Here is a 25728-nt window from a genome sequence, read left to right on the forward strand (position 1 = left end):
TCCCATCAGGGTCTGAGAGATTCTCAAGGCTTCTGACAGAGATGGGAGTGACTTCCCAGCACCACTCAGGCCCACCCTGTTTTTGAAGAAGCAGGGAGGCCTACCCACCTCAGAATCCTGGCGGGAAATTCCCTATCAAGCTGAGTAGCTCTCCTTTTTCTTCTCTTGCCCCTGGTTGTTGAACCTTTTACTCAGCCAGGTCTGGGCTGCTCACCTCTTCTTCGAGTCCCCTTTGAGTCCCAGATGACACAGACGTCAGTGGCATCAGGCTTGATGAGGGTAGGAGAGAGCCATGTACTTCACTTCCAACCCACTGTGTCCTTCACGTCCGGCCAGCTGCACACAGTCCCAGAAGCCCGAGTTCCAAGTGACCTAAGACTGAGGGACTGTGAAGGGATAGGTTGGAGGTTTGGAGCCCAATTGAGGTGCAAAATACAAGTACTGGTAAAATGCTCTGGACTAGAACACAGCAAAGTTGAACTTTTTTTCTCCCCATCACAAACCCTGAAGCAGTTACAGAGGAGGGAGGTGAGAGGGCCCTTCGGAGTCATCCCAAATAAGCAAATCTAAAGTGGTGTGCTCACTGTCCAAATACGGCTTCAAGAAACGTTCCCTAGCGCTCCCTTTACTCTGGATTGTCACCTCTGCCCGTACATTAATCCTGGAGCCTCCACGTTACTCTGTGGGGTCACAGAAACAGCAAAGGAGATGTACTGGGACAACTCATAAGTCACACCAGTGGTCACATCATCGATTCTGAGCTAAAAACCAGTCCCCTTTACAGTCAGACAAGGAAATTTCAGGTTAACTTTATTCTGGAGGAAGAAAAGGGGGAAATATATCTTCCTCTTGCCTTCTCTTTTAGCAAATATTTATTGAATACCATAATCTGATGTATTTTTAAACACTGTACCTAGCCACATATTGAAGACTCTGTGTTTTCAGAGTCTGGGGTTTCTTCTTTTATCCCTAGACAAAATCTCTATATTTCTTGGGAATTCCTGGGCAGTCCAGTGGTTAGACTCAGAGCTTTCACTGCCAGCAGACCCAGGTTCAATCCCCAGCAGAAGAAAACTAAGATCTTGCAAGCTGTGGCCAAAAAAAGGAGTTAAAATTTTTCAGAGAGCAGTAAGGGGAAGATTGGGTGGAGATGAGAGATGAATCAGCCCTCTGACAACCCCAGGGCGATATACCTGTCTGCTGCCCCCAGAGACATTCCTGGCTCCTGACTCAGTGGGTAGGTGGGGCTAGGGGGTTTGTGAGAGGAGGGGCACTTACCCCTGCAGAATCCTGCCTTCCTCAACCCCTCTCCTCCTACACACAGCAGGGCTGGGGGTGAAGACCCTAAGAACAGGGTGAAGAATTGAAAAGGAACAGAAGATGTAACCAGGTTAAGGAAATCTTAACCTGATGAACAAGCCAGAGAATTCGTCCACTACACATTTTCTTCTCATTTAAAACATCTCCTTTTGCTGGGCCCTGGGGTGGCTTTAGATTAAGTAGAGAAAGAAGCCTCTCTTGATTCTTAGAAAGTCCAAGATAGGAGCAGGACAGCATAGCATAAGGTGTTTCTTTTCAAATTTATTTTTAACTCATGAAACTCCCAATATACAAAAAAGGCATATGTGTGGCTATTTTAGCCAAAGTGTGGGGAAACTGGGGAACCCCTGACCACTGAGCCCGTGCCCTGTGGCAGCTGCTAGGGAAACCTCTGAGCAAAGTTTGAAAATAGCCATTGTGGTTTAAAAACCATGAGCCTTGGAGTTGGACCTGTTCTACTCCCCGAGCACGTAAGTCACGTGTAACCTGGATTATTAGGTTATTTAGCTGCTCTGAGCTTCAGTCTCTTCATAAGCAAAACCAAGGAGATAATATGTAAGGATTAAGGTATGAAACCACCTGGCATATAGCAGTCACACTGTGTGCTCTTAACAACTGTTTTCTGTTCTCTAGGAAGAAGCAAGAATAGGGACTTTTGGTCAGAAGAGCAATCTTGGTGCTAGCATCTGAAATTAAGTTCTTCCAAAAAGGCACTGGACACTTGGGCAGTATGTAAGTTTGTGTGTGAGTCTCTTGCCTTTCTGCCTTTTTGGAAGGAGCCACAGTAGCCTGCCTGACCCCAATGCCTTGGCCTTCCTAGGTGCCTATTTAGTCCTGATAAAGTACCTTAACCCCTACACCTTGCTTCCCATCACCTACCCCTGTGGATTGACAGAGCCAGTTTGAACTTTGCTCTCTGAAGTAACTACATGTAAGAGAGAAGAGTAGATACCTTCTCGAGAAATCTTAGGTTGCAAATTTTCCCCATACAAGGCAAATTCTTGGCAGAGGAAGATCTTTGTAAGCCCTGGGTCTCTGTTTCCTGGGGGATTATCCAGCAATACAGAAAGGATAGGACTCTGTTTACTTAACTCTTGGTGAGCCCAATCTCTGTCTCCAGCCTTGCTTTATCCCCGAACTAGTTGTATTTCCATTTCCACAGTAGAGGACCTGGTACTAACCTATGTTAATTTCCAGGCATTTGGAAGGATGATTTTAAAACTAAGTTTTGAGCTCCTTCCGGTACACGAAACCTTGCTGGAGACTCTGTGGGAAGGAGTAATGGGACAACATTACCATTTTAAGGGAGCTCTCTGGGGAGTTAAAAAAAATAAACCCAGGACATAATTGCAAAGCTAGAGGTAGAACCAAATAGATATGAAACCATCGCTGAATAAATATACCTAAGAAGTGAAAAGAGTTGATAGGCTAGGTAGCATATCCAAAGCTCGGTATGTGTTAAAGGGAAAGGCGTGGTGGCTAGTCTTTTTTTGACCTGAAGATGGCTTTGAAATTTGGAAAAGTTTAGAAGAAAGTGATCAAGTGGAGAGGACGATGAGAAAAGAAGAGTGGCCATCATGAAATTTCCATCGGAACTTTGCATTCTTACCGACTTTGCCCTCTGGGGCTGATTTTTTTTTAATTGAGCATAATTCACAGATCATAAAATTCACTATAAAGTTTACAGTTCAGTGTTTTTTTTTCCCCATATATTCACAAAATTGTGTGACCATCATGCTGCATGCTCAGTCGCTCAGTCTTTTCTGACTCCTTGCTACCCCATGGACTGCAGCCAGCCAGACTCCTCTGTCCATAGAATTTCCCAGGCAAGAACAGTGGAATGTGTTGCCATTTCCTACTCCATCACCACTATTTAAATCCAAGAAGATTTTATCACCCTAAGAGAAATTTCATACCCAAGAGCAGCAGGACTGAAAAAAATAAATTTTAAAAAAATTTTATTGGAGTACAGTTGATATACAGTGTTGGGTTATATAGAACTGAAAAAATTTTAATGTCAAATTTAGGCCAGGAAAAGAGGACCAGAATGCCCACTGAGGCCCTACCCTGGGTAACCTTAAGAAAGCTTTAGATAGAAAGGTCTGGGACCCAATTCAGAAGCTGGTGCCTAAGGCAGCTCACAGCTAGCCTGTCTGGTGATATTCCAAACCATAGCATCTGCTTTTAAAATCTGTCAACACCAACAGGCTACCTTAGAGTAGCTCGTTTCTTTCCCCATAGAGGCCAACCATGGGTGGCATAAAGGGAGTAGGCAAAAGTCAAATGCAGAGAGAAAAGAGAAGAATTTGCTTTCCCAGGACCTACCTCATTAAGAGAAAGTCACCAGACCTGTCTGGTAAGAGAAACCAGGTCACTTCCAAAGCTGAGGGGAAATCACCTGCTCTTTCCCAGAGTCTTTGACCGGTTTGAAACCTTAACACCTAATACCCTTCTGAAAAGAGAAGACAAGGGACCCAGAGAGCATCTGAGTGGTCCTGCCAGCGTCCCGTGAAGAATTAGAAATTCTGATAAGAGCCTTTTAGTCCATGAGTGTGACCAAACTTGGACTCCACCTGATGAGGCTGGATGCAGTTCCCCCAGTATTATCAGGTGAAGGACTGCCCACTTGTGTCAGGCCAGTATTCTCGGGTGACCCAGTGATCAAGAGGGTTGGATTTGGCAGTAAAGCTGTTCCTCAGGACTGGGCCTGATTATTCTGCTTTTGGCACAGAAATGCTAGATAAATCCTGGACTACCGATGCTGGAAGGATTAATAATAGGTAACATGTATAAATATGTATTATGGGCTACTTTACATACATTTATTTTTCTCAAACTTCACAGCAACTTTTAAGAGGAAGGTACTATTTTTTAATCCTCACTTCACAAATAAGGACAAAAGGTAAGCATGGTTAAGAACCCTGGACAAAGCAGGCTTGGAGTCAAACTAAAAAGCCGTTAGTTCAAGCCCCCTATGATACAGAAGGTAGAAACTGAGGCCCAGGGTGGGGGTTAATGACTTTTCCAAAGTTGGTGGCTCAGTCGGTAAAGAATCCGCTTGCAAATGCGGGAGACCTGGGTTACCTCCCGGGTTTGGGAAAATCCTCTGGAGGAGGGCATGGCCAGAGAGGAGCCTGGCAGGCTGCAGTCCATGGGGTCGCAAAAAGTCGGGCACCACTGAGCGACTAAGCACATAGCACAGGGTTGCAAAGCCAGTGAGGGTCACATCCAAGCCTCCTGGCCACCAGGTCAGGGCTGCTTGGGCTCTAGAGTGCGATGGAGACACCTTGGTGGCCTTTTTCCTGCCCATACTGCCAGCCAGGCCAGGCCCAGGCACCGCCGGTAGAGCGGATGACTCAGAGGGCGGGGACTGCTTTTACCGCACTACCCCGCCCCGTCCCGCTGCTCTCAGGATGTAGAGCTCTCGGGTCTGGCGGGTGGCAACTCGTCCGAGTGAAACCAGGAAAGCTCCGCCCCTGGCACTCGGCGGGTGGCGGGGGCCTCTTCTCCCGGCTGCCTGTCCCGGCGCCTGCAGGGCCCGGCGGGCGATGGGGAGACGCTCCCAGCTCGGTCCGCCGCTCCTTCTCCTATTGGTCAGTCTGGCCCCGGGGGCGGTACCCTGAGCAGCTCCTTCCCGTGATTGGATGATATCAGCCTCGGGCCCGCCTCTGGCCTCAGGCTGTGAAGGTAGGGCTTCACTAGGCGGCCGAAGGCGGAGGAGCGTCGCTGCTGGGAGCAGAGATGCGGAGGCGGTGGGCTTGGCCCGCCGCGGCCGAACCCGCTCTTGGCGGCTCTTCGCACTCAAGTTGCACTTCTTCGTCAATGGCCTGTTTTATTTTGTCCCCATCTCCGAACATTGGAAGGCGGTCTTCTCCTCAGACCTGAGCATTTAATGGCGGCGTCATACCCGCCCCCTGGTGATACTTCCCTCCGCTCAGATCTGATGGGACTGTTCCCCGCTTTCAGGTCTGAGGTGCTCAGTGCCGCTCACTGCGGCGTACCCCTCCGACCTCACCCCGGCGACTGTCCCCTCACACCTGAGCGCTTCAGCCTCCCACCCCACGTTCCTGGCAGAGGAGTCTCCAAGCCGCCTTGGCGCTGCTCACCCGACCCTCCCGGGATAGGACCAGTTTGAGGGGACTAGACCAGACCCTGATGGAGAGGGCTGGATCCCCAGCCTCTCTCCTGGCTCCAGAGTCTTGCCTGCGAGTCACTGAGCCAGCCCCAAGGAGGTCAGGGTCTCTGTAACTCACACACCAATCCCTGTCCCACCCTTCCGCAATAACTGAAAAAGACAGGCGGAGTGTCACAGGGCAACTTTATTGAGAGGAAACATGGTCACACCCAGCAGACATGCTCTCCCTCTCATCCTGGGTCCTGGTTGCTGCACAACACACACACACACACACAGGCGCACACACACACCTTCATCACCAACCTCTGCCACACAGTTCGGTTTTCAGCTCTAAGGATGGGACACTCCTCAATTCCTAAGATCCATAGGTAGCAGGGGCGGGAGGGGGTTGGAGTGGGGAGGAAGTGGTCAGGGTGGGGGGGTGTCTGGGACGGGGGGCGGGGGTGGAGACAGAGCAGGGCTGGATGATGACCAGTGGCCAGGAGCCCCTGACAGCTGCAGGAAGTATGGAATCCTCTGGCTCCAGGGGGCTCTGCTTGTTCCTCTCTATGGAGCCTTTCTGAGCTGGGCCAGAGCGTTTGGGGAGAAGGGTCGGACCTCCCACCCCATACAAGTCCTCTCTGCCGGGAGTGGGGGACTGGAGCGGGCAGGGTAGGGCAGGGCGTGCAGCGGGTGAGGCTCAGCTCTGGGGCTCCTCGGGAGCCTCGCCCCCTTCTTCCCCAGCGTTGTCGGCCGTCCACAGCGTCAGGTTGTCTCGCAACAGCTGCATGATGAGGGTGCTGTCTTTGTAGGAGTCCTCGCTGAGGGTGTGCAGGTCGGCCATGGCCTCGTCGAAGGTGGTCTTGGCCAGAGAGATGGCCTCCTCGGGGCTGTTGGCGATCTCATAGTGGAAGACGGAAAAGTTCAGGGCCAGGCCCAGGCGGATGGGGTTGGTGGGCGGCATCTCCTTCTTGCTGATGTCCATGGCCTCCTGGTAGGCCGACCGGGCTGAGTCGATGATGCGCTTCTTGTCGTCGCCCGTGGCCACTTCGGCCAGGTAGCGGTAGTAGTCGCCCTTCATTTTCAGGTAGAAGACCCGACTTTCGGCGTCACCGGCCTCCTTGATGAGGTGGGTGTCCAGCAAGCCCAGCACTGTGTCGCACACGCCCCGGAGCTCCGTCTCCACCTTCTCTCGGTACTCTTGCACCTCCGGGCCCTTCTCTTCCGAGCTTTCTTCATTGCTCTTTTGCTCGATACTGGACAGGACCCTCCACGCCGCCCGCTGGCCACCCACCACGTTCTTGTAGGCCACTGAAAGCAGGTTGCGCTCTTCGCAGGATAGCTCCTCGCCCTTTTCCACAGCGCTCTTCATGAAAGCTGCCATGTCTTCATAGCGTTCGGCCTGCTCGGCTAACTTGGCCTTCTGGATCAGACTGGCTCTCTCCATGGCTCTGGGGACAGGCAGACAGGCAGGCGGCGGGCTAACTGGCTGCCTCGGAACCAAGGCCGGGTTCTGTGCCTCTCCTGCTCTCTGCCCGCCTTTTGGCTGGAAGGCCAGGCCCAGAGAAGGGTGGGAGGGGCAGAGGGCGGGGCTAGGGCCCCGGACCTGCCTCCCTCTCCTCTTCGCCCCCACACCCTTTCCGCTCTTCCTTAAAGGTAAAAGGGCTTGGATGGCGGGTAGGGAGGCGGGGGCCGGGGGTGACTCATCCGGACTGTCAGCGGGAGAGATTTGGGCGTTGGCCTCACCTGCACCGACACCTTTCCAGGCCCCAGGCTGCCCGCTCTGGTTCAGGGCTTCTATTACATGCCTACCGTAGGTAGCTGTCCCAGTTGCTGAAATCAGATCCTCCTTCACCGTGTTCTTACACGGGTTGAGGATGGCTTCAGCTACCTGGCCGCTATGGGCCTAGGCAGAGCCCATAAAGCCAGGTGCAGGAGGATGGGGTTCCCAGTCCTGCCAGGTGTGTTTCCCGTATTGGTTCAGGAGAGATAACTCTTTGTTTAGGTAGGGCGGTAGCTAGCTTCCCAAGCGCCTTCATACCCATGATCTAACTTAATCTAACCTGCTCTGTCTGTGTGAAATGGGCAAGTCTGTGACACTACTCCCACTGTAGAGGCGGGAACGCTAAGGCTCAGAGAAAGATGAGAGTTGCTCACAGTCACACAGCTACTAAATTTGGCTTTGCTCCGATCAAGTCTTTTGACTTGTGAGCTCCAGACTATTTAAAAGTGACATGCAGGCTTCTTCCGGAGTCTACCTGAAATGGTTCTACCCACCACCCCTCACTCCTCCTCAGGATCCTGTCCCTTCTGAGCTCCCAGAATGCAAAAGTGGCAGCTTTCAGAGTGCCACTTAATGAGGTGTTTAACGAGCGGCCTCTGACGCTCTGGCCCAGCCTTTGTAATTAGTCACCCAGTAGGTTTTTTGGATACCTTCCCCATCACAGCACAATTTTCCCTTTCAAGTTGGTGGCCTGTTGCCACTTGTCTGAGGACTTGCCCTCTGGCTGTCCACACCAGGTCACCTGCCCCCCCCTGTCTGCCATCATGTGTCAGTGGGGCGCACAGAGGGTGGGGACCCAGCTCACTGGCTGTTCCACTTTCCTGCCTAACTCAGCCCCGCCCTCTGTCAGAGGCAGGGATGCCCGCCACCTAGGTACCCTGCCCAGCTGGGTACCAGGAGGGGGGGAAACGCTAGCAACTGGGGAGAAAAGACAGGACCAAGGCGATGGAGGCGGCTGTGACGCATGTCGTTTCGTTTTATGGGGCAGCAGTCCCAGCTGAGCGCTGCCTTCCTCTTCCCCCCAGCTGAATGAGCCTACCTCTCAGAAGTTTCCCTGCCCTTCCCTCTGACCACGGCCCCACTTCTGATTCCTGGCAGAAGCTTCAGAGATGGAGACTTCTCTGTTGCCAATCTTTTGTCCCTGTTCACTGAGACCCTGTCTCTGTGTCAGTTGAAATTTTCACCCAAAGGTGTTGGCATTGCACCTAGGAGGGTGGGTTCCTGCTTGTCTACTCTACCTCTAGCCAAAGCTCAGATGGGGCTCAGGGTGGGGCTCCTCTCTCTGGGATCCAGCCAGTTTAATGCTTGAACCAGAACTGTTTCACAAGCCTGTCCCTCCTCAGTTCCTCTTGGTGTCTGAACACCCACCCTCTCCTCCTGGAGGGAGGCTTAGGCCAGAACTCTGAGGCCCAGAGATGAGATCTGCCTCTTTGAAGGGAAAGTAGGGACATGTCTGAGCTGATGCCATGTTTCCCAAGGAAGCAAGCAGAAGGGATTTTAGGCTTGCCATCCTGAAGGCTCTGCCTAAATCACATCACTGACAGAAAACAATGAAAAAGAAACATACTGGAATACCAATTTACAGTGTATGTTTAGGTAGTAGGATTCTAAGTGGGTTTTTTGTTTTCCTTTTACTTTCCTAGTATCTTCAGGTTATCAATGGTGAATGTGTATTATTTTTCTATGACAGAACAGCCTACAGTCTTGGAATCACACTGCCTGGTTTCAGTTCTTACAAGCTACTGTGGCTTTGGGTAAGTGACTTGGCCTCTATGAGCCTCAGTTTTCCTGAATAAAAATGGGGCTTGTTGTGAGAATTAAATGAGTTGATGGAAAGCACTTAGCAGAGTGGATGGTAACTATTAACATCATGTGAAAAGAAAACCGAGCCTTATTATAATAAATATACACACTTGAAGCACTAATATGGAGCTGATTTCTATGAAATAAGGAAGGGCCGGCCCCAAACCAAGTCTCAACCAAAGGCTAGACCCTCCCCAACCAGAGAGACGATGAATGAATGGTCAGAGGCACTCACTCAGCACTACCTCCGCCCTCTCCAGCTCACACATTCCTCTGGCCTCCACAGGCCTTGGGCCCTTGAGGACCTTCCTTGGTACTAGTCATCCAGCCCGGGCTTTCCCAGGTCCTGGGGGAAAGCTGGAGATTCCAAAACATTAGAAACCTGGAGGGCAGGGCCTGGTAGACCCAGGGATTTTGCAGCTGTTTCTGTCTCAAGGCAGGAAGACTTACTTCTCTTCCTACCACTCTCACCAGAGACCTGGTGGCGGCTTACACCACAAGCTCCAGGTCCTCAGCACAGCACTGGGCATGGGAAAGGGAGCCTTGTCCCTCCTTCCCCTCCCCTGCTGAAGCTCAGGGGTGAATTTGGGAGCCAGGCTACCTAACACCTCCTGCCCGCTCTGGCCTGTCAGTCCTGACTCAGTTCCTGTCTCAGGCACCTCCCTTTGCCTCCAGGCCTCCCTTTCCCAAGTCCAGGAGCCCAGGCAGGCAGGAGGCAGCAGGCCCTGACAGGGCATGGGGTTCTACTGTCAGCCGCCTGAGTCAGCAGGGCAGGAGTGGGGTCTGCAGCGCAAAGGGGATTTCCTCATCCTGCCTGCTACCTCCCCACCCTCCCAAAGAGCATCCTTCCTACCCGCAGGATCAAAGCCTCTTGTCCCACAGACAACCACTCCTTCCTAACTGGTAATAACAGGCTTTGAAGGGTTGTGGCATAGAGAAGGCACCAACCAGTTGCTATCTACCTCCATTGAGAACAAGGACAGGGCTCTGATTGCAGCAGGAGGGACACTGGTTAGACTTCAGAGTGAACTTCCTTGGAAATTTTTTTCAGTTTTGGAATGATCAATCAGGTAACTAGAGGAAACTAAAGTGAAAGAAAGTGAAAGTGCAGTTGCTCAGTCGTGTGTGACTCTTTGAGACCCCATGGACTGCAGCCTACCAGGCTCCTCCGTCCATGGGATTTGCCAGGCAAGAATACTGGAGTGGGGTGCCATTTTCTTCTCCAGGGGATCTTCCTGACCCAGGGATTGAACCCGGGTCTCCTGCATTGTAGGCAGACGCTTTAGAAGAAACTAAGGGCTTCCTCAATCCCTGGGTCGGGAAGATCCCCTGGAGAAGAAAATGGCACCCCACTCCAGTATTCTTGCCTGGAGAATCCCATGGACAGAGTAGCCTGACAGGCTACAGTACATTGGGTCTCAAGTCGGACATAACTTAGTGACTTGAAAGAGAGAGGGGAAACTATGGTACCTTCTCCCATGGTTAGTTGTGAACAAGAGTTCAGTTATTCAGCTAAGAGCTCACTCCACTAGTTGGCTGTCTTTGGGAGAGATATTAGATCACTTTCTATCTGAGTCTTGTTTCCTCAAGGCACTGCTGTTTAGAGTACCCTACGTCTGCTTGGCCATTCTAGGACACAGTGTGGAATTACTGGAAAGAGAATGGAATGAGGTCTGGGTGTGGAACTGCATCCTAGCTCCATTATAAGGCCTTGAGCAGGTCCATTCCTGTCTTTTGGCCTCAGTTTCCCCATCAGTTCAAGGAGGCCAACACAGATCATCACTCAGCCCCTGCTAGCTCTGAATGACATTCTTTGATATTAAGGTTTCTTTTCTGAGATCCCCTCCTTCCACCGCAGCCATCTTCATTCCTTGGGTGGTGCAGAAAAGTCAGAGATTGGGAGAGACATGAGGCAGGTGCAGATCTTGGATTTATCAGCTGCGAGACACTGGGCAATTCCTTAAAAGGCTGTCATCACCTTCTTCATAGGTTTAGGCGAGAGAATGGGCCTCGGCGTGTATTCTGATGTGGGGTGTCAGCTGGGGAAAGGCAAGATTCCATTATCACCCTGGGCTGGACTCAGTTCAGGGTGGGACAGCCCCAGACTGGAGTTAAACCCGCTGCCCCAGCCTGGACTGGGACCTCTCCAAGTTCAGAGGTCAGCTAAGACTTGAAGGTCTCTGGAACTGAGACCAGGAGTTCTGGAGGGGCAGAGTGAAGACAACCCTAGCCGCTCTGCCTGTGTCCCCTCTGGTTTCATCGTGCCTCTTTTTAAAAATCTCTAGAACGGCTCTGACCAGTTGACTAGGCTGGCATTGAGGATAAGCCAGATGATCTCCTGCAGATTCATCATAGGCCCCAGCCCTGGACCCCAAATAAAGGTGGTACCAGACACTCAAAGGTATGGCAAGAAGATGGAGATCTTTATTTTGGTTTAAAAAAGGTACAGGACAATAGACAAGCAGCCCCCCACCCCCACCCCGCCATGGGCTCAGCAGATTCCCTAGGCCCGCCTGGTTGCCTTCAGTTCCTCTGAAGAGCTCAGGACTGTCAGCGCTAGCCCGGCCCCTCGGTGCCTGAAGCAAAGGGGGACAGCGTCCTCCTTGCGTCCTACCCGCTGGGTGGGGGGCGGGGGGGGGGCGTGGGAACAGTGTCAAACCAGCTGTGCTCAGAACAGTCACCAAACTTGTTCAGCAGCGTCATCAACACTCCAGAAGGCTCCTGAAGAAACCTGCTCGGCTAGACTAGAGCTCTGCCTGATCCTGGGGTGGGCAGGCTGTAAGGCAAGATTCCTAGAGTCTTGACTCCTGACAGATCTGGGGAAGGGGAAGGAAGGTGGAGGAGGGGAGGGCGAGTTTCAGCAGAGTCTGACATCATTGTGCTGACAGCTGCTTTCTGGCCTTCTACACTCTGGCCGTGTACGCGGAGTGAGAGCGGGGGCAGAGAGGCCAACTCCTGTCTCCTCTGGGGGGTGCTCTAGAGAGAATACGTGTGGGGCAGGCTTGGGGGCAGACCCTGTAGGCACAGACGGTGGCAGACGGGCCACGGGTTAGGCAGGTGGAGGTGCGGGGGGCCTGGTGCCCCCCAGGCCGCTCCTGGAGAGGCAGAGAGCAGCAGTCCTCAGGAGGTCCTTAAGCCCCCGCACACACTGGAGATCCCGGGCAGGACAGCAAAGGAGGAGAAGAGAGAGGGTTAGCGCGATGGGGAGGAGAGAGGAGGCTGGCGGGGAGCAGGGGGTGGCCACAGCACCTGCGTCTTCCCCACAGAAGGACTGAGGCTCGGGCAGCAGGCAACCAGGCAGAGAGAAAACGGGCAGGTGAGAGAAAAAGCTCAGCAGGACAGAAAGCCAGGACACAAGTTAGTGACCGAGGGCCCCCTCGCGCACCAGGACCCGTGAGAGCAGGCCCCAGCGCCTCAGGGCAGGTACGCCATCCTCTCCCGACCTCGCCCTTCACCTCCTGCTCCAGCTGGAGAGCTGCTCTGCGTGAAGCCACTTCCTCCGTGCAGGGTGGGGCGGCTCCTAGCCCTGCGCCCACACCCCGGCCCTTCCGCTGATGGGGGGTAGTCCTGAGGGCCCTACCACCGCCAGCACACACACTGCACCACACACCAGACAGATGAATGGGCCCCGTGGGGGCGGCGAGGCATGCGATGAGGATGGTATGGTGTGTGAGGGGAGCGGGCAGTGCTGCTGGCCGACAGGGGAGATACAGTCTTACCAGCTAACCCTCTGCAAAGAGGCCTGTTAGCTCCCCTCAGGCTGTGCAGGAGATGGCAAAATCCTGACAGGTGTCCTCCTGGGGGAGATACCAGAGAGGTGGGCCAGGGTTACGAGCTGTCTGGTGGGGCCCTGCTGCCCAGGCGGGGGTGGGGGCCAGGGAGGCTCTGGCTCTCAAACTGGAATCTACTTCTTTACAAACATTTTCTTAGCTAAGCAGCCACTGGAGGTCAGAGTGGAAAGACAGAAAAGAAAGAAGAACTTAGGGGTCGCAAGCCCCCAGGGCTGGAGAAAGTAGAGGGCATGGAGAGAGGACAGGATGGCCTTTTCTGCCCTGCCTGCGGGGGCCTAGCTACAGCCCTCTGTGCTCAGCCTCCAGCAAACAGACTCCAGCCAGGAGAGAGCTTCAGCTGGAGCACTGGGCTGCCTGCCCTCTTTCTGTCTACCCAGGCATCACCAACTCGATGGGCATGAGTTTGAGCAGGCTCTGGGAGTTGGTGATGGACAGGGAAGCCTGGCATGCTGCAGTCCCTGGGGTCGCAAAGAGTCAGACACGATTGAGTGACTGAATTGAACTGAAGAGGAAAGATCAAGTTTGGCTAAAAGAACAGAGAGCTGCCAGTTGGGGGTCTCAGCAAAGAAAGAGCAAACAAAAACCAAACCAAAGCAAATCAATTCTTAAAAACAAAAATTTTATTACAAGCAGGAACAAAGAATACTGGCTTAAATAAAAGGCAGGTCGGAGTCCCCTCCTCTAGCCAGCTTCCTCCCCACCCCTCACTCCCACTGCAGCAGAGCCCAGGGCCCTGAGGCTGGGGCAAAGTGGTTTCTCCCAGAGAGGACTCTTGGTGGCTGTGACTTCTCAGCTGCCTGTGACCCACCAGGCTCTGGAGCAAGGAAGGACAAGGTGCGGGGACTTCCTATGTCCTTTTCCAAGGGCTTTGGCCCTCTTAGAGGGCCAAGGAGGGGGATGGAGAGACAATTTCCTATCTATTTTGACAAGAAACTGTCGCTCCCAGGAGAGAAGGGCCATCCTCTAAGTTTCTGGCCCAGATTTAGGCCAACCTTCACTCGTTTCAGCCCACCCTGGTCCTTCCTGGAGGGAGGCCCTCAGTTGGCCATGCTCTAGCCCCTGGCGCTGGGTCCCATACTCAGATTCTGGAGGAGGGGGTGTGGTGAGGCAGCCACTCCCACAGCCATGAGCCCATCCAGCTGACCAGGCCCCAGCCTGTCTGGGCAGGCCCAGCTGGAAGCCTGACCTGGGGGCTGGGTGGCCAAGTCCCAGCCACTGTTTGAGGTCCTTGGAGGGGGGCAAGGAGGATGGGCCGCACTGCAGCAGGAGCCCAGGTGTCTCCTGTGACCAATGCTCACAGTCCCCGTCCCCACGGCTCAGGCCGCTCCTGCTGCTGCCACCACTGGCTGGCACCCAAGGGCGATGGCAGAGAGTGAGCAACCCAGGGGGTGTGGGAGCCAGCCACATTCGTACAAGAGCACACACACGCGCGCACACACACACTCGCTCACTCACAGCCAGAAGGTCTCTTGTAATAAACTTATTAAAACTAGGGTGCCTTCAGATAATCCTTCACCTGGCACTACAAAGATAGCAATGTGGCTGACTTTTTCTTTTTGTCTTCCATTAAAAAAAATGCTATGTAGAAAAGAGGTCTATAAAATTGTGCAAAATACCCAGCATTAATAAACCCGTTTCAAGTATTGCCAGCATGAGTAAAACCTGCCCATCCCCAGACCTGACCTGGGAGGGAGGTGGTGGTGGGGGCAGGTTGCGCCCTTGGAGAACCCTCCATGGGCAGAGGGGGGCGAGGCTCCCCCTTCCTAGTGTGCTGCCCAGGAATCATGCAGGAGCTGAGGTCTCGGGTGTCTGGCTGGCTGATTTGGCTTCCTCTGATGCAGGCTGCTCCCCCCCACCCACCCCCAACTCTGCCCTCTCTACCTGGAGCCCCAGCTCTAGTCTACTGGCTGACTCCATACAAAAACAAAAACGGAAGAAAGAACAACAGCTCTCCCAGAAGGAAGGAAGGGGCCCAGACGCCCAAGCAGCCCCCAGAGGCATCCTCTCCGACAGCCTGCTGTCTGGAGCCGACTTCTCCTCAGTCCGGCTTCACCCACCTCGGACCCCGGCTTAGCAGGGCCCAGCAGCTCCCCGACCCGGGAGGCGTCACACTCAGTCCACAGCCTCACTCACACAGGGCACGGCTGGGCAGAGGCTTGGCGTGGTCCGCTGGGCCTCAGGGGCCCTGGCCTCTCTCTCCTGTTAATCCTGCCACTGACCAGCTGGGGGAACTTGGGGCCCCCGGCCATGTGAGCCTGGTCTGGGGAGCAGAGGGCACAGCCATGGCACAGTGCGGGGAAAGCCACGCAGGGTGGGAAATAAATACGAAAAGACTCAAGCAGTCTTGGGCGGCTCTGCTTCCCTTCGGGTGGAATGGGGAGGAGGTCCTGGCAGGTGTGAAGGGTGGCAGGTGAGTGCGGAGGGGCAGACAGGCCAGCAGGTGGCAAGTACTGAGCCCGGTTCATGGGTGGCTTCCTACCATGCTGGCATCAGGCTTGGCTCCGCAGGCTGGCTCGTCGCTTCTGACGGGCGAGGGCAACACGGTGTCAGACTGCACAAATCCCCTCCGGTCAATCAGGCTTCCAAAAGACAAGGTGGGGGGACACATGAGGGCCCTGCCTGACACCACAGCTCCAGGCCGGGGCCTGGACAGCTGGGTCCATCTCCCAGACGAGGCAAGACCCGGCCCTAGAAAGGCTGCTCCAGTTGGTGGCTCAAGACCCTTCCTTTCTGGAAGGGCCTTCTCTGTACTCTGGACACCTGGCTTTGGGCCACAGAATTTATCCACTGTTAATTCAAACTGCCTGGCTTTCTGTCGGGCTCCCAAGCTGCAGGTGAGAAGAGCAAGGACGAAAGGGCATTGGGAGATCCTGCAGTTCCTACTGTCCTTTCCCCAGGGGCGGGATGGGTGACAGGCAGACGGGATATTGGGCGGGAGGAGGTGGGGAAGATGTGAGGAAATCTTACCCCACCCCCAACCCGCCCCCAGGGCTTCCAATTGAACTCCTGATCTGGACATCTGGCGCCCCCTAGTGTCCGGACAGATGGGGCGTTTCCCCGCAGAGCTGAGCCACCAGGAGGGAGAGGAGGCTCCACCCAGTCCAGCCATCAGCACCGGACAGCAGTCCCTCAAGGTAGACACAATATTCATTGTGGTTATCCCTGGGGAGTAAGATTACATGTGATATCTACTACTCTTTCTGATATTTTGTACTTAAATTTTTTCTACAATGAGCACACAGGATTACAAATTACAACTCTACTGAATTCCTTTCTGTGACAAGTGCCCTGAAAGCACACAGCAGGGGATGATGGACAGAGGGCATCTTTGGTGTGGAGAGATCAGTGATTCCAGAACCTCTTTGAGAGGAGTAGACTCACAGAGCCACCCCACCCCACTCCACACACCGCACCCCCCCCCCGCCCGCCCCCCGGCTTACCTGGGAGGTAGGGGGCCACACAGCACAGCACAGCAGTTGGTGATGACACTTTTATGGCTGTAGGGGTTGACAGAGGCCTCGCCGCCCCTCTTGTTGGACCACGAGCCTTTGATCTGCAAGCAGGAAGGAGCTCTGAGTCAGGTACCTCCCTTCATTTCCCCGGTTCTAGAGGCTGGAGAAGACCAGCAAATTCTGAAACCAATTCTAGCCTATTGCAGGTAATGTGCCTTTACCCTTTAGTCGTTCTGTGAGAATGTGGAGGACCGCTGGGTGTTGGGGAGGCACCCAGAAGAGGAGGCAGAAGTCAGAGCAGAGCCAGAGAGACGCCTCCAGAGGAAGCTTTCGTGGTGCATCCTTCCTTCTCTTGCCAGCCACGCAGGAAGGAGGCTAGTGCAAGCACCCAGGGCTCAGGCTGACCTGGCTGTGAACTCTGGTTCTCCCAGACTTGCTCGTGACCCCGGAGAGAGCACCGTTTCTGAGTCTCAGTTCTCATTTGAAAACCAGGGAACTCTAGCAACGCTGGCGGAGCATGAGATGAAACCCTGCCCCTCTCTAGCTCCACGGAGACCAGCAGTGAAGGAGACCGGCTTGACTGCACCGTGGAGTCTTCCAAATGTATCTGGCCATGACGCCCTTTTTGGCTTAACCCCTAGTGATATCCTACAGAAACAGCCCCCAGGAAATCACCTCGGGGGAGGCTGGGTGACGTCATCTCTGCTCTGTACCAATCACCTGGCATGTGATACCCTGTCATGCCTGTTAAGTTCCTTTCTCCAAATGACAGGCTGAGGTCAAGGAACGTATTTTCTGTTGGTTCATGGGCCTCTGAGCAATATTAGATGCTGGCCCTGGGACAGATGCTCTCATTTGCTTTTTTGTTGTTTGGAAGGATGGGAGGGGAGGGGTCAGATCTGGCCCAGGGATCAGCACATAGTGGGCGCTCCAACAGACAAGGTTTGTTGGTAGAGATCTACAAGGCAGCAGGTGGAGTGGGGAGGCTGATGGAGCTTCAGGCTTCTCTCTTGACCGCCCCCCTCACTAAGGATGCCTCAGAGAGCCCCAGGACTCCCTGAGAACAGTGGAATTGCTGCTGTCTCCAAGGACAGCGTGGTGGGCCTGAGCTTCCGAGTGCAACCCTGGCTCTGTCCCTTTACAGCTGGTGACCTGGGGCAAGTCACTCAGCCATCAAATGAAGAAAAAGCATCTCTGTTCCTCTGCCTCAGAGGCGAAAGGACCCAAAGAGATGATGGAAACTGCAAGAACTCTGGAAATGGTAATGAGCCGGCCAAATATGAGGATAGCAATGGGGTCAGTGCTGGTCTGGTGGGGTTAGGGAGAAAGCAAACTTGGGGACCTGCCCAGGGTCTCCCAGAGCCCAGCCCTGAGCCCTGGAAGGAGATCCTGGGCTACCTTGTCTGTCTGCCCGCATCTGCCCAGAAATTTGGGGGTCAGGGCTGCACTGTGGCTGCCCAAGCTCCTTCAGCCCTGCCCCGATCCCAGGATCTGGCCCAGGGGTAAGCTGCTGCTCCAGCCTTTACTCACATCTTCATTAGTTGTCAGGTTGGAGGCGACGAGGTAAGTGTGAAACCCTGAGAGGCCCAGGATGGACCAGATGGAGAAGAAGCAGATCACCAACTCCAGCACGGTGAGCAGCGCAGTCAAGGACCCACACGGGGACCAAGGCTGGGAGCCTCCCTCACTAGCCTTTCTCACCCATTCCTCTGTGCAGCTACTCCCCCAGAAGGGAGGTAAGTTTGTAACCATCTATAATCTCAGCAGATCCCCTCCTGGGCCACAAAGAGGGTTCAGGAGCACCCAGAGGACAGGACAAGCCCAGGGTCATGGACAGAAGAGGGAACTGAGGGTTTCAAACACCAGAGCTATGGACAGGGCACAGTCCAGACAGCTGGGTGTCTAAGGGGGCTCCTGGGAGTTCTTGGCAATTCCGGCCCCACAACAGCCCATTCAGAATGGGCTCTAGCCTGGGGGTGAACAGGAGCAGCTGGCACGCTGGATTCCAGAGGACAAACAGCAGCTCTATCCCACTGCCCTGTTTACAGGATGTGGTGTGGGGGCCTGCCTCAGGGAAGGGGCCTCGAGTCCCACCAGGGCTCCCCCTTGCTGACAAAGGATATCTCGCTGGTGTCTCCTTCAGAGTGGAGAGGAAGTTGCTTCCCTGAGAGCCTGGGGAGGAAGAGACAGGAGAGGGCGCGGCTCAGGGATGGTGGCCAGGGCGCCTTGAGCTGGCTGCGCTTGCCCCCGGGCCTCCCGCTCAGCCCCGGCCCACCCGCACCATCACCCCCAACTCACGCAGCGTCAGGTGGGTGACCACGCAGGCGAAGATGAAGGCCGTCAGGAAGGAGAGGGAGAGGATGAACGCGTAGAAGAAGCGGTAGTTCCGTTTCCCCACGCAGTTGCCCACCCAGGGGCAGTGATGGTCGAACCGCTCTGCAAGGGCCAGGGAGGCAGGTCAGCGCTGGGGCTTTAGCGGCCTCTCGCCACAGCGGGGTGACCCCACCCCCCGGCTCTGTTCACATGCGACTCTCAGTTCCTCGACACTCCTGGCCTCTGGTCCTTCACCCGCCAGTTCCTCTGTGTCTTGGCTGAGAGGCGACATCCTTGAGAAAGTTCTCCTTCAACCTCAGAGGAGAGTGAGGCCCCTGTTATTTGCCCCACTGCCCTGGAAACTTGTCCTTTGCAGCACTTTGCCTACATGGGCTTATATGTTTATTTACAATGAGCAGGTTGGCTTGTAACCCCTTCCCAAGTGGCGTAGTGGTAAAGAATTGCCTGCCAATGCAAGAGATGTGGGTTCGATCTCTGGGTCGAAGATCCCCTGGAGTAGGAACTGGCAACCAACAGTATTCTTGCCTGGAAAATTCCATGGACAGAGGAGCCTGGCGGGCTACAGTGTGTGGGGTTGCAAGGAGTCGGACGCAACTGAATATGATAAATGCAAACTGTAACCCCTGCTCCACTGTAAGCGCGATGAGGGCCTGGGCTGAACCCCAGGGCCTGGCAGAGTCTGCTATGAAGAAGACCCACAGAAAGGACTTGCTGCCTACGATCCTGGCCCCTTGGCAACAACCAATGAGCCCTGCTCCCTAGCTCTAGAATAGAGGACCGGAGAGGGGCGGGCCCGCTAGGTAACTTGTGGAGAAGCGGCACTGGAGGCCTAGTCAGAGGCTGAGCTCACACCAGCACTGTGTCCCAGGGGTGGGGTCATGCCCAGGCAGGTGAAGAAAGTCCCCTGTGGGAATGTGGGTCACAAGCCTGATGCAGGCCTACACCGGGCCAGCGCCCTTCACAGAGGGTGGGTGGGGCGGATTCTCAGGGAGGAACGACACCCACTGAGTCACCCACTTCGAAGCCTGCCGTCCGGGTGCTCCCCCTGCTCCCCAGCTCAGGGAGTGCTGAGCTAGCGTCATGAGCTCACCGCCCTGGGGACCGTGTATAGTCACCAAGGCTCAGCTCACCTGGGTCCTCTCGCAGAGCTGCTCCCTTACAACACCCTCCCAGAGGCGGCGCACCCTGGGTCCCTGTCTGAGCTGCTGGGCCTCCAGAGAGCAGTGAGAGGGGAGGAGACAGTCTCTGGCTTCCCAACAACCACGGCAGTCGTGGGTCAGGAGCTTAGCTTCCAATCCCAGCTCTGCCCTCTCCACCTCACTGGCATGAACTCCTTGGTTCCCAGATTCTGGTCAGTCCAAACCCCAGGACCTTCAGCAGAGCTGGCCCTGGGCCACATGTCTAGAATGTCATGCTCCAGACTCTGGACCCTGGACCTGCTGAGGACCAAACCAAGGGCTGGGAGGAGGGTCAGGGCGTCTCTATGTCCACTTTAGAGCTGGGGGAGGAATCCACCCATCCCGGGCCGAAGCCGTGATACCACTGGTCACATTCAGGGCCCCTCCCTGCAGCCCCTCCTCAGTCAGAGCAAATCTGAGGGAACCAGACTTCCTGCCCAGACGCCCCCGCCCCCCACAAGCGACTCCCGGTCTCCAGGGCTCCATCCCTCTCAGGACCGCCCTCGGCCCCCTCTGCTGCCGCCCACTTACCCACACAGTTGTCGCAGACACTGCAGTGCGAGGTCCGGGGCGGCCGGAACATCTTACAGGTGAAGCAGTACTTCAGCTTCACCACCTGCCCGTTGATCGTCACCTCCCGCGTCCGAGGGGGCGGCCGGTACGTGGAACTGCCTGTGTTGTCTGAGAAGGGAGGAGAGCCAGATGGGGCATGGCCAAGCCCCGACTGGGGGAGGGGGGAGCCAGTGCCGCCCGGCCAGGACGAGAGAAGCTTCAGGGACGCTGCTTTGGGGGGACAAACATTAGGGCAAGATGGCTGCCGAGGGCATCGAAAGCTGTGACCACCCAGCGAGACTTGCTGTCAAGCACTGTGGAGAAGCTTCACAGGCCACTTTAGGAAGGGTTTTCAGGGAGGGAGACCTGGGAAGGCTTAGTGAGCTTTATCTGCATCTAAACATCTTAGTGAGCTTTATTTGCATCCTTATAGTCTGACCCACCAGGGACTGTAAAGACTCCACCTGCAATGCAGGAGACCGGGTTCGATCCCTGGGTCAGGAAGATGCCCTGGAGAAGGGAATGGCAACCCGCTCCAGTATTCTTGCCTGGAGAATCCCACGGACAGAGGAGCCTGGCAGGCTACAGTCCATGGGGTCGCAAAGAGTCGGACAAGACTGAGCAGCTAACACTTTCACTTTCTTTCACACAAGCCCAGATCTAAGTTCTGGTTTCCAGGAGGGACAGAGGACACAGTGAGAGCAGCGCTGAGGAAGCAATCAGATGCAGAATGTGTGGCGTCTGCAAGCCACTGCCCTGTGGCGCGAACGTCAGTGCCACACTGTGTTTCAACTCTGCTTCACAGTCAGTGTCGCTTACAAAAGGAGAAGGGAGATGCTTCTAAATTTAAAAAGGTTTAAGAGGTAGAAACCAGTGCAATGCTTGATCCTAGAATGGAGCCTGTTTTCAAAAACAAAACAAAACAGGGGCATCCCTCGGTGCTCAGCGGTAAAGAATCCGCCTGCCAGTGCAGGAGACACAAGCCCCGACCCCGGGAGATCCCACACGCCTCGCAGCAACAAAGCCTGTGAGCCACGACTACTGAGCCTGTGCTGTAGAGCCTGGGAGCCGCACCACTGAAGCCCGTGGGCCCGAGAGCCTGTGCTCAGCAGCAGGAGGAGCCGCGGCAATGAGACGCAGCCCAGCCAGGGTAGCCCCTGCTCCCTGAGGCTCGAGAAAAGCCTGCGCAGTGATGCAGACCCAGCGCAGCCAAAAAATACATCCATGAAAGTATCAAAAACAAGCCAGCACAGCAACGAAAGGCATGTGGGGGGCAAGGGGGAACAAATGCCTATAGATTAAAAATCTGGGAACCGTTAGTTTTCCTAGATGGGATAATGGAATTGTCATTATGGACTAGGGTATCCTTAAACATTGGAGATACATGTTGAAGCATTTATGGGGTAAGTGTATATTTCACTATGTGTATAATTAACCGTGAAACGGTTTAACATGACATATATGTTTGTGTGACACATATGACACACTAGTATTTAATCTAGATGCTGAATTTATACAAATTTGTTATACTAATTCTTCCCACTTTTCGGAAAGTTTGAAATTTTTCATAATAAAAATTTTAAGAGAAAAAGAAATGTGGAGATATATGATATTCATGGACTGGCAGATTCAGTATTAGAAAACAATTTATTCTCTCCAAATTAATTTTTAGATTCAACATAATCCCAGTTGGGGTTTTTGTGTGTATGTGTGGAAATCAACAAACTCATTCTAAAATTCATATAGAAATCAAAGGGCCAGGAATAGCCAAGGCACTCTTGAAGAACAAAGCCAGGTCTTATACAGCAAGACATTAACACTTATGATAAAGCTTTAGTACTTAAGACAGCTGGGTTTGGGTAAAAGGGTAGAAATGCTGACCAGTGAAACAGAACAGACTGCAGAAACAGGCCTAACATGTATATGATCATGTGATTCAGGACAAAGGCAACATCACAGGGCCAAAGAGGAAGATGGTCTCTTCCTGATGAAACCATGCTGGATCCACTGGATACACAAATGGGGGGGAAATGTGACTGTTAGAAGGGCTTCCCAGGAGGTGTAGTAGTAAAGAATCTGCCTGCAATGTGGGAGACGCAGGTTGGATCCCTGGATCAGGAAGATCCCCTGAAGAAGGGAATGGCTACCCACTCCGGTATTCTTGCCTGGAAGATTCTGCAGGCAGAGGAGCCTAACAGGCTACAAGTCCACGGGGTCACAAAGAGCTGGACATGACTGAGCACGCACATTACTGTAACCCTGCCTCCCACTTAATACAAACTCAATTCCAGATGGACTACGGTGCTCAATACAAAACATTTTGGATTAAAAAAAAGAAAAAGAAAAACAGAACAGCTTCATGACTCTGGAGTAGACAAAGACTTCTTAAATAAGACATAAAGGAACTGATCATAAAAGAACAATTCAATAAACAGCATTTCACCACAATTAAGAACTTCTGTCCATCTAAAGAAATTATTGAGAATGAAAATGTGACCTTCAGAGTAGTAGAAGATATGTGCAGTATGTTTATCTGACAAAGGACAAAGGATGTGTATCCAGAGTCTATAAAGAAGCCCTATGAGTCAGTAAGAAAAAAATCAGACAGCTGAATCTGAACGCGGACGGAAGATTCAAACAGGCATTTCATAAAAGAAGCTGTTCAAATGGCTAATAGACACATGAAAAAGTGCTCATACTCATTAGTCATCAGAGAAATGCAAATTAAAACCACAATATGCTACCAGTACATATGCACCAGAATGGCGAACATGAAAAAAAAATATCTCAAGTGTTGGCAAAAACGTACAGCAACTCAAAATCTCATCTGACCACTTTAGACAACAGTTCTGCACTAACGACTAAAGCTCAGCATGTGCAGCCCAGCAGTCAGAAATGCACATGAGTTGATGTGCACCGAAGCCAAGTGCAAGACTGTTCTTAGCAACAATTCTCAAAATAGCCAAAATCTGGAACGACCCATCAATAGTGGAATAGAGAAAAAAACTGTAGTATATTCATACAACGGCATTCTATACAACAGTGAGAATGAATGATCCTTAATTATACACAACAATATGAATGAATCTCACAAATGCGTGTGCACAAAATGTTCACAAACAGGTAAAAGTAATCTATGGTGTTAAAAGCCAGGATCATGGCGGGGGGAAGGGTGACAGAGATTGGAAAGGGGAACAAGGGGGGGCTCCACCACTGTTTCTTGGTCTGGGGGTGCTAATTACATGTGTGTGTTCCAATTGTGAACCCTCAACAAACAGAACACTTATGAGTTGTACACTTTTGGAAAGCCCGTTATACTTCAGTAAAAGCCTAAGAAAAAGGAAAAAGAAAACAGAAAGTAACTTGTCCAAAGTCACATGGTGGGTCTGCTGGCAGAACAGGGTGCTGAACCTAGATCAAAACCCACGGAGCTACCCAGGGAGCCTCCTGGTGCCCCAGGCCAGGAGGACCAGTGTTCCCCAGAGCAGCGGCTCCTCCCCAGCTGGAATTCTGCGTCCCAGGGGCACCTGGGAACCCAGCCCTTGGCTATGCTTCCAGCCATCACTTCCACGGGATTGACTCCCTGATAATATCTCTACTTTGGCCACTTGCTCCCAGTGACTACTTACTGAGTGCCTACCATGTGCCAGGCACTATTCTAGGCGCTTGGCATGTATCAGTGAACCAGATTCGTGTCTCACATTCTTAGCTACCAAAGAGACTTTTGCTAGGCTGTCTCTCTACCATCTCAACTGTGGTGTGTTTAAAGTGGAACTAAGCATCTCTTCCTTAGTAATGGCAGTATGGCCAAGGCAGGGGGTTTGAGGCAAACAGACATACTCTGAAACTCAGTTTTGCCACAGGCTGTGTGTGAGGCTGCAGTCAAATGAATTTTTCTCAGTTTTCTCATCTGTAAAATGGGAATAACAGGGAGGATGAGACGTGAATTCTAGCTGCACCTCTTACTAGCTGGGTTTCTTCTGATGATGCCATTTGCGAGATGTGTGACAAGGCGGATCATTTAACCTCTCTGCCTCTGTTTCCTTGCTCACTGAAAGGGAGTAAGGGTACTTACCGCATAGGGCTATTGTGAGGATTAAATGAGTTAATGCACGTGAAAAGCACAAAGCAAATGCTTAAGAAGTGTACACTGGGGGACATCCTTGGTGGTCCAGTGGTTAGGAATCCACCCTGCAATGCAAGGGACACAGGTGCATCCCTGGTCGGGGAACTAGATCCCAAATGCCGCAGAGCAACGGAGCCTGCGCGCCACAACTGCTGAGCCTGCACGCCACCGACTAGAGAGTCCGTGCACCACAGTGAAAGATCTCACATGATAGAACAAAGGTCCCACATACTGCAACTAAGACCCCATCCAGCCAAATAAAAATGAATTAAAAAAAAAATGTGTGCACTGTTATTATCAGCTCATAGAACTACGGAGAGAAAGAAGGGAATGAGAACAGGTCACTGAGTGCTATTGTGTGCTAAGCGCTTTGCATAGATTCTCCTCTTCAGCCTCTCAGGAGGGGAAGTTATCATCTTAATCTCCAGGCTGCCATTTAGGAGCCTTTCCCTGGTGAGGCTAGCGAATTGCCTAAGGCCACACTGTGACAGAATCACGATGTGAATCCAAGTTCCCGAAGCTTGGGCTTGAGGTCTTTTTGTAAATTTGCAATTGCCACAATGAGTGTTATTCTTCCCTGCCCGGTTCCTTCTGTCTCCTGATGGTGCAATCCAAGGGCCGAAAGGCACCTTGAAGAGCATGTAACGTGGCCCCCAGCAGACACCCGCCGCTGCTGCTCCCACTCCTTCAGCTTACAGATGAGAAAAGAGGCCCAGAGAGGTTACGGGATTCGTCGGAGGTCCCACAGCCAGTGAGTGACTGAGCCAGGGGAACCCAGTCTGGAGTTCCCCGGGCAGACCCTTCCTTCTCCTTCATCCGGGCCTGGCCAGTCACTAGGTCTGGTCAAGTTCTTTCTTCATCATCCATCCCTCTCCATTCCCACCCCCCATCCCAGCCCAGGCCCGTATTACCAAGCAGCACCCAGGAAAGGCTCCTGCTTCCAATCCCGTTGCCTTTTAACCTGCCCTGCACACATCATCACATTCCCCTAAATAACCCCTTTCAAGTCACGTCCCAGCTCAGAAACCGTTCACTGGCTTCCCCTAAAAGAAACAGGATAAAGGCAAACTTCTCATCCTGATATCAGGGCCCTCCACAGTCGGGTGCAACCTCCGATTCTAGCTTTGCTCCCGCCACTCTGCCCTGGCTTCCTGCCCTCCATGCCCCAGCTGGGCCGCCCTTCTCTCTGCTCGCCAGGACTCACCGGGCCTCAGCAGCAGCCTCTCTGACCACAAGAGCCTCACACATAGCACAGAACATGCTCTTGACTCCATG

At 53.3% G+C, this 25728-nt stretch overlaps 2 protein-coding genes across 9 annotated transcripts in view; both read right to left on the bottom strand.

Annotated features, from left to right (window-relative positions):
• Positions 1–5621: 5621 nt before the first annotated feature.
• Positions 5622–7644, bottom strand: SFN (stratifin). The gene has a single exon (XM_069574909.1). It carries the CDS (start codon positions 6879–6881, stop codon positions 6135–6137), a length of 747 nt encoding a protein of 248 aa, XP_069431010.1. The 5' UTR covers positions 6882–7644; the 3' UTR covers positions 5622–6134.
• Positions 7645–11422: 3778 nt separating this feature from the next.
• Positions 11423–25728, bottom strand: part of ZDHHC18 (zinc finger DHHC-type palmitoyltransferase 18) — a 44964-nt gene continuing 30658 nt past the window's right edge. For 2 of the 8 annotated variants that reach the window (XM_069574934.1, XM_069574935.1), the window contains 7 exons: positions 20307–20456; positions 18562–18699; positions 18387–18435; positions 17794–17896; positions 16252–16364; positions 15291–15390; positions 11423–12168 (listed from right to left, as the gene is read on the bottom strand). In XM_069574934.1, coding sequence (XP_069431035.1) covers positions 12070–12168; positions 15291–15390; positions 16252–16364; positions 17794–17896; positions 18387–18435; positions 18562–18699; positions 20307–20456 — 752 coding nt within the window. In that variant the 3' untranslated portion in view covers positions 11423–12069. Of the gene's footprint in view, positions 12818–13413; positions 15391–16251; positions 16365–17793; positions 17897–18386; positions 18436–18561; positions 18700–20306; positions 20457–25728 lie in introns of those variants that run through there. The other 6 variants (XM_069574931.1, XM_069574930.1, XM_069574928.1 and 3 more) reach the window with 6 other exon arrangements.

Source organism: Ovis canadensis, chromosome 2, assembly GCF_042477335.2.
Source record: "Ovis canadensis isolate MfBH-ARS-UI-01 breed Bighorn chromosome 2, ARS-UI_OviCan_v2, whole genome shotgun sequence".
Taxonomy (NCBI): Eukaryota; Metazoa; Chordata; class Mammalia; order Artiodactyla; family Bovidae; genus Ovis; species Ovis canadensis.